A 6,265-nucleotide genomic window follows, 5' to 3' on the forward strand; every position below is an offset into this window, starting at 1 on the left:
ATGCAGTGAGTAAATAATTGGCATAGACGGTAGGGAGGCGCTTTCTCTTATGGGGATAAAATGGTTAAGCGGGACGTGGGATTATTGAGCGCTCTTCATTGTTACAGCTGCTCTCGTACAGGCAACATGGTACTCGAACTCTATCTAGACCTTTTCTCTCAGCCGTGTCGCTCTGTTTACATATTCGCAAAGAAAAACAACATTCCTTTTGAGTTCAAGAAAGTTGCGCTGGCAGAAGGTAGGGTGAGAAAACCATTGTTTACGGGTTTTTTTATTATTATTTTAGGCTTGATCTTCTAAAGATATCGATATCCTAAAGAGTTTTGCAGTATAATGCGATTCTTTTCCCGCAGCGCCAAATATCTGAAGCTCGCATTTTTAACTGACTGACTGCAGTCCGCTAATATCCAAAAATCAGAAGTGGGTAGTTGTTGGTCTTTAACAAAAATAGTCGCGCAAGTAAGCATTTAACCGAATTCACAATTGTAGGGAAAGTAATTATTAAAATTGCACGAAAGTCAGAGTATTCCGTACTCGGTTAGTAATTTCGGTGCTGGCATGTTCTTAAATCTACAACTCTTCACAATGTCAAATTAACACGCTGTGAATTGAGAATCAAAAACCTAGGTAAACGTCAGTGATTCAGTATGTTTTAGCTTTTTAAGTTTGAGTATTGCCGAACTTTGGAGCCCAGTGCTTCATACAACAGCAAGTTGGTATTCTGTTATACCCCCAATTTTGAGATTTGTAGCTGTCTTGCTGTAATATAGCTACAGACGTTGCAAGGCTTGTAACTTTGAGAATTAACTGCCTTGGCCATTAAGCCAAGGCACTTAACCGACTTGAAAAGCAGTGTAGTGCGCGTCCGTTTGAATGATTTAGATACTAACACTGGCGTGGCGCATAGTAATGCTTGGGACGCTATTTCGCCTGTCGTTAACAACGAAGCCAAAGGAAATTAGCTGGGTACCCCCCTTTTCCTTCCTGGTCTGGGTCTTAATGTGACAGGAATGTGCTGGAAAGCGATGGTGCGGTCTTGGTAAGTGTAGCATTGCAATCCCTTTATCTGCTGCATGTTGAGACGTTATTCTAGCTTTAGTGAAGTGAAAAGCAAAGCCTGCATTTGACACGATACGACGGCTAAATCTGCAGAACACGTCTGATGAATGAATGACATTGACATGCAGCGAGTGTAGGCTGTTTTGCCAAAACTAGCAATTTCTTTAAATGACTACTTTGAGGACTCGAGCAAACGGTGACAAACAAAAAACAAAACAAACAAACAAAAAAAAGGATATTCGGATTCGGAAGTGTTCACCACACAATGGCCATACCTTTCAGAAGAGGAACAAGTTGTAGGTTTATTCCATGCTGAAAACCTGAAGAAGCTTCACAGCCGAAACGTTGTGTTTTCTTTCTTATTTCAGCATAGAATAAACCTATTACTCGTTCCTTTCAAAATGTTTTTTTTTTTTCCTGTTGCTTATAAAAAGCGAGTCTGGAAATGCTGGGGGGAATATGGTCCTGAAGAGAATAGTAAATAGCGCAGCTTTCACCCAGTTGTTGTGAAATGCTCCGGTTGCGTTTGCAGACCAATTCTCCAGTAAAACTCAATTGCCTTTGAAAAGGCAGATACAGTATGTGTGTGAAAGGTAGTGCAGTTCAACTGGATCAAAGGTACAAGGTCAGTGCTTCACTCGCAACAGATGAGCGCAAAACTGGAGGTCGTTAACATGATTGGGGGGAGGAATCCTGCTGTGTTATGGTAACTACTATATCGCTCGCTTTCCAAGAGAAAAGTTTTTTTTCCCCCGTTTTAATCCTTTACTTAATAAGAGATGGCGGCTGAGAAGAAATTCTCACTCACGATGACGAGCTGGCCAAGAGACTCAGGCCATTGCTGCGCAGAAGACAACGCGATGAAGGAATTCCAAGAGAAAAGTAACACGACGAGTTGGACACTGTACTCCCATCTTCATTTCGGAACTTGGAGGCTTATAAAAAATCAGCCTCCTCTGGGCGCTTTCGTGAGGATGCCAGCGCAGTCTACAGCATCAGTTAGGGAATGTTTGTGGGGGGAATGCTTAGATCCCTACATAGAGAAGTGCGTTTACGAGGGGAAGATATACAGCACAAGAAAATATTACCTGTTATTTGATGAAACCCCTGTTTGATGGTTTTCACAATGTATGGCTGGGAAAAGTAATGAATGCATTCAAAAACTGTTTCAGTGCAAACGCCACTTCGCTCATTGCAGGACGCTGACATTTTACTCAAGCGATCGGAGTCGCCAGCACTTGGAATTCTCGCAGTTCTTTTAGGGAGTCTTCAAGTTAATTAAGTTTAAAAAATCTGAAAAATATCGAGTTTTGAAAAAAATGACTAACAGTAAGATTTTTCTGAACAGTAAAAAAGGAGACCTTATCCCTTTCTCATAGAATGCAGATGACCACACTGGTAGTTCTATGTGATTATCAGAGCCACGTTTCTGGTAGGCTTAGAGTTACCATGAGCCTTATCATGGAAGCACAGTGTGCAAGGTGGGACTACGCCCTGAGTAGCACTCCAGTCCATCACAGCACACATGACAGGCACAACTGGGGCACCAAGTAACTCCATATCACGAGGTGGGAGGAACTGGACCACCTGATGCAAACTTAGGGAGAACACGTGAACTCCTTGCCATCCTCTCGAGAGCAGGGTATTGCAAATGGAATTGTTTCTAGGTAGGTCTTTATTTGTAAAAGGCACAAAATATCTGGTAAAGGTTTCAGTTACAATATGGTGACAAAACAACCAAAAAATATAAATCGCCAGACTTCCTTATGAGGCCTCTCTTTAATCTTCGGCGGTTAAGCTGTTTACTGGCACTACAATGATCACCAGAACTGAAAACGTCCACCACCCTGTCCGTCCCTGTACCCTCTCCCACTGGTGCAGCGTGCATGTCTGCCCTCTTTCTAGATGGCAGAAGTTGACTGAAATGGGAATTTATCAGGCTTTGTTTTTTAAACTTCCCTTCCCAATTGGTTGTGATTGAAGGATGGCAGGACATTCCTTACAGCTTCCAGTGGGAGTTTAGGCTCTCATCCTGTTTGAACTCACTGTCCTCTTGCACTACACACAAAACATACCCCAGGCGGAGCTAAAACCCAGCACCAGGTTGTGCTGATCCGACACGATTTGAAGCTCAAAAGTGTGTTGCCTCAGCAGTTAAAAGCTGTTTATCTCCGAGTTCTGGACCTTTTTTTTTTTCCTTCACTTCCTTTCCCAGCTACGTCCACTTCACACCATCTTTCCTCTTTTCATAGGCCAACAGTATGAGGAGGATTTCGGTAAGATCAACCCACTGAGGAAGGTTCCAGTCATGAAAGATGACGCCTTCATCTTGGCAGAAAGGTATGAAACCTTCTGGAGAGTAAGAGTGTTCAATAGTCAAAGATCGCGATGGCATCACTGGCTCTTAGTTGGATTAGTTGGCACTGAGTATTGAAAATTAAGAAATATGGAGGGAGATTTACTCTACTAGTGCCTGGTGGGGTTGGACACTAGGTTTTTCGTAGTCTTTTCATTTTAAACTGAAGGAGGGTTACCTCATAGCATCCTGCATTTTTGATAGATAAATGTAAAGCATAAGGTTGGAGTACATGATAGCATATAGAGAGTAGAGTTTATTGTAATGTGCACAAGTGCAATGAAATGCTTATTTGCATGTGTGCTTCTATACAAAGACATCAAGGAAACGCCAAAAACAAAAACACAGAACACTGGCAGCAGCAACAACAAGTTAAACAACATACACCGTAGAGAACAAATATACATCAGTGTGAGTCAGTGGTATATACTGTACAATTTTTATGTTCCACAAAAAATCTGTCACAGTTTCTGTAAAATCATTTAAAAGTCTGCATGTGAAAGAGAAGAAATATCCCTTCACTTTCTAAATCAGGCAAAAAAAAAAACAACAACTTGCCGACACCCTATTATTCTACAGAAGAAATGTGAAGAATTGTAGTTTTTGGTTTTGTAGATTTGGTGTCCTAAAAATCTAAAACTGCTGCATTGATCTTTTTTTTTTTCTATGGTGATTTGCGGATTTGTCGGTGTTTGGCTGGTCAAATGGATCATTTGAGGTAAATAGGTTCCACTTTTTGTTTTAAAAAAAACTGTTTTTTGCTGCTTTCCTGTGTTGCAGCATTGCGATCCTGTCCTACTTGGCTCAGAAATTCAACATGCCAGACCACTGGTACCCCTGTGACCTACAGAAGCGAGCCAGGGTCAATGAGTACCTATCCTGGCAGCACATTGCGATCCGAATGCAAGGGTCCAAGTACTTCTGGTTCAAGGTGCGTTTTGGGAGCATTGTGAGGTCATCCCAGTAAAATTATGCTGAGGTGCTTTTAAATGAGTTGCATAAAATTAGACTGTACTAAGAGTCAAGCAAATAGCAGACATTCAGATGTTGGTATTTCATATTGATCACCTGAATGTTTTGTTGAGCTTCTTTTTGGATCAGTACATATATTTTACTTTTAAATGTTAATTTGGTTGCCTTTTCATCACTTTCTGCAAACTACAGTACAGTACTTTTTCAACATTGGCAAAAAAGGTCTTTAAACCTTACTCCAGGCAAATGAGCATTCACAAATCTCATTTATGAATCTGATGCAAGTTAAGTAATGTTTAACTGTGCTGTTTCAGCTCATGGTTCCCATTATAACTGGAGAAGAAGTTCCCAAAGAGAAGATGGACTCTTTGTTGGAGGATCTCAACATGTCTCTGAAGCTGTTTGAGGAGAAGTTCCTGCAGGACAGGCCTTTCATCATTGGCGAGCAGATCTCCTTGGCAGACCTTGTGGCCATAGTGGAGATGATGCAGGTAAGGATCAGGAAATTCCTGACTGTCTGAAATACTATGAATAATGTACTGTATAATTCTCATTGATTTTGTTTTTCAGAATAAAACTGATTTTAAAAACCTTTTTGGAACTTTTTAAAACAGCTATTTGGAAACCTGTTACAGCAATTTTGTGCTCTTCCAATGCATCGTGTGTTAATTGTATAAAAGCCTCTCTTTTCACTGAATATATTCCAGTCTTTATTTTAGGGTAATTCCTTTTAAGTCAATTGTATTGCACAAACATCTTAATCTTGTAGTCATTGTTACAGATGCATCGGTGAATAATCAAAAGATTTGGTGTGTCTTCAGAGCTGCCGGATTGATTAAGTTGATGTTAGGAGTCCGCATGTCTCTTCCGTGCTCAGCGTTGTCTAAAGAGGAATCCGTCTGTTCTCTCATGTTCCGCAGCCTGTAGGTGCTGGTCTTGATATCTTTGCGGAGAGACCAAAGCTGAGTGTGTGGCGGGACCGAGTGAAACAAGCAATTGGGAAAGAGCTCTTTGACGAAGCCCACAAGACCATCATGAATGCCAAGGACTTGCCCAAGATATTTGAGCAGAATGGCATGCTGGAATTCCTCAAACCCAGGATCCAGAAAATGTTTACCTGATTCAGGCCTGCAGTTCTGCTGGGTTAGGTTGAGTTGCATATCCAAATTTTACATTAATGTTTATAACTGTGCTTCCTTTGTATATCCAAAGCGTGGTGAAGGTGCCATGAAAAAACATACTAAAATGTTCCCTCATAAAGCGTATATACCTAAAGAGTAAATTTGTGGTTGCCTATTTTTTTTACTTCCTTATACCTTAAAATTGCAAGTTCCAGTCGTGCATTTATAATGGAATTAAACCCAGTGGAAAGACACGCATTAATAAAGGAGAAAAGCCAATACCATAAAAAAATCTGTAGTGTTGATTTCCCGTTGTTGTGACTTTCATGCTTAATTCATGAACAGTGCCTGGTTTAAACCTGACAGGGGCCTGTGCTTTCCCTGATGGGATATTATCCTGCAACAGAATGCACTCCCACAAGGCATCTGTTGGGACTGGGACACAGCTGAAGACTAATCAGGGGATCTTGGATGAGTGGAGGAGGAGATGCAAATGAAACCAATGGTGGCTCAGTACACTGGGGGATATAATGGAATCCTAGTGCAGTAAAATTACTGTAGAAAGAGGCAGGATGACATGAAGCCAGAGATAAAAAAGCAGGGGGGGGGTAGTCCCATGTACAAATGGGCTTACTGGACAGCATTTGAACTGAAATCATGCTGTAAGCATGTGAGCGTGAGGGTTCAATGATAGGGGTGGGGGAGGCTGCACAAGCGTTCTGTATCACATGAGCTCCAGACTGCTTCTGCATTTTAC

The 6,265-nt window shown here is 41.3% G+C and overlaps 1 protein-coding gene across 2 annotated transcripts; it reads left to right on the top strand.

The window, feature by feature from the left end:
• Positions 1 to 76: 76 nt before the first annotated feature.
• LOC102696798 (glutathione S-transferase theta-1-like) lies at positions 77 to 5,669 on the top strand. Of its 2 annotated transcripts, none has more exons than XM_006640259.3 (5): positions 77 to 238; positions 3,312 to 3,399; positions 4,196 to 4,346; positions 4,702 to 4,878; positions 5,308 to 5,669. In XM_006640259.3, exons 1-5 carry the CDS (start codon positions 127 to 129, stop codon positions 5,506 to 5,508), a joined length of 729 nt encoding a protein of 242 aa, XP_006640322.1. In that variant the 5' UTR covers positions 77 to 126; the 3' UTR covers positions 5,509 to 5,669. The 2 variants fall into 2 exon arrangements, with proteins under 2 accessions (XP_006640322.1, XP_015221865.1); XM_015366379.2 differs by lacking the exon at positions 77 to 238 and adding an exon at positions 954 to 1,039.
• Positions 5,670 to 6,265: the final 596 nt, after the last annotated feature.

The sequence above is a fragment of the Lepisosteus oculatus genome, chromosome 22 (genome assembly GCF_040954835.1).
Source record: "Lepisosteus oculatus isolate fLepOcu1 chromosome 22, fLepOcu1.hap2, whole genome shotgun sequence".
In the NCBI taxonomy this organism is placed as follows: Eukaryota; Metazoa; Chordata; class Actinopteri; order Semionotiformes; family Lepisosteidae; genus Lepisosteus; species Lepisosteus oculatus.

What these genes read in the sequence shown, in the direction of transcription:
- LOC102696798 (XM_006640259.3), top strand. Translation starts at nt 127, where the DNA reads ATGGTACTCGAACTCTATCTAGACCTTTTCTCTCAGCCGTGTCGCTCT. An exon ending in CCAAGTACTTCTGGTTCAAG is followed by an intron (nt 4,347 to 4,701) that starts GTGCGTTTTGGG and finishes GTGCTGTTTCAG; the next exon opens with CTCATGGTTCCCATTATAAC. An exon ending in CCATAGTGGAGATGATGCAG is followed by an intron (nt 4,879 to 5,307) that starts GTAAGGATCAGG and finishes CATGTTCCGCAG; the next exon opens with CCTGTAGGTGCTGGTCTTGA.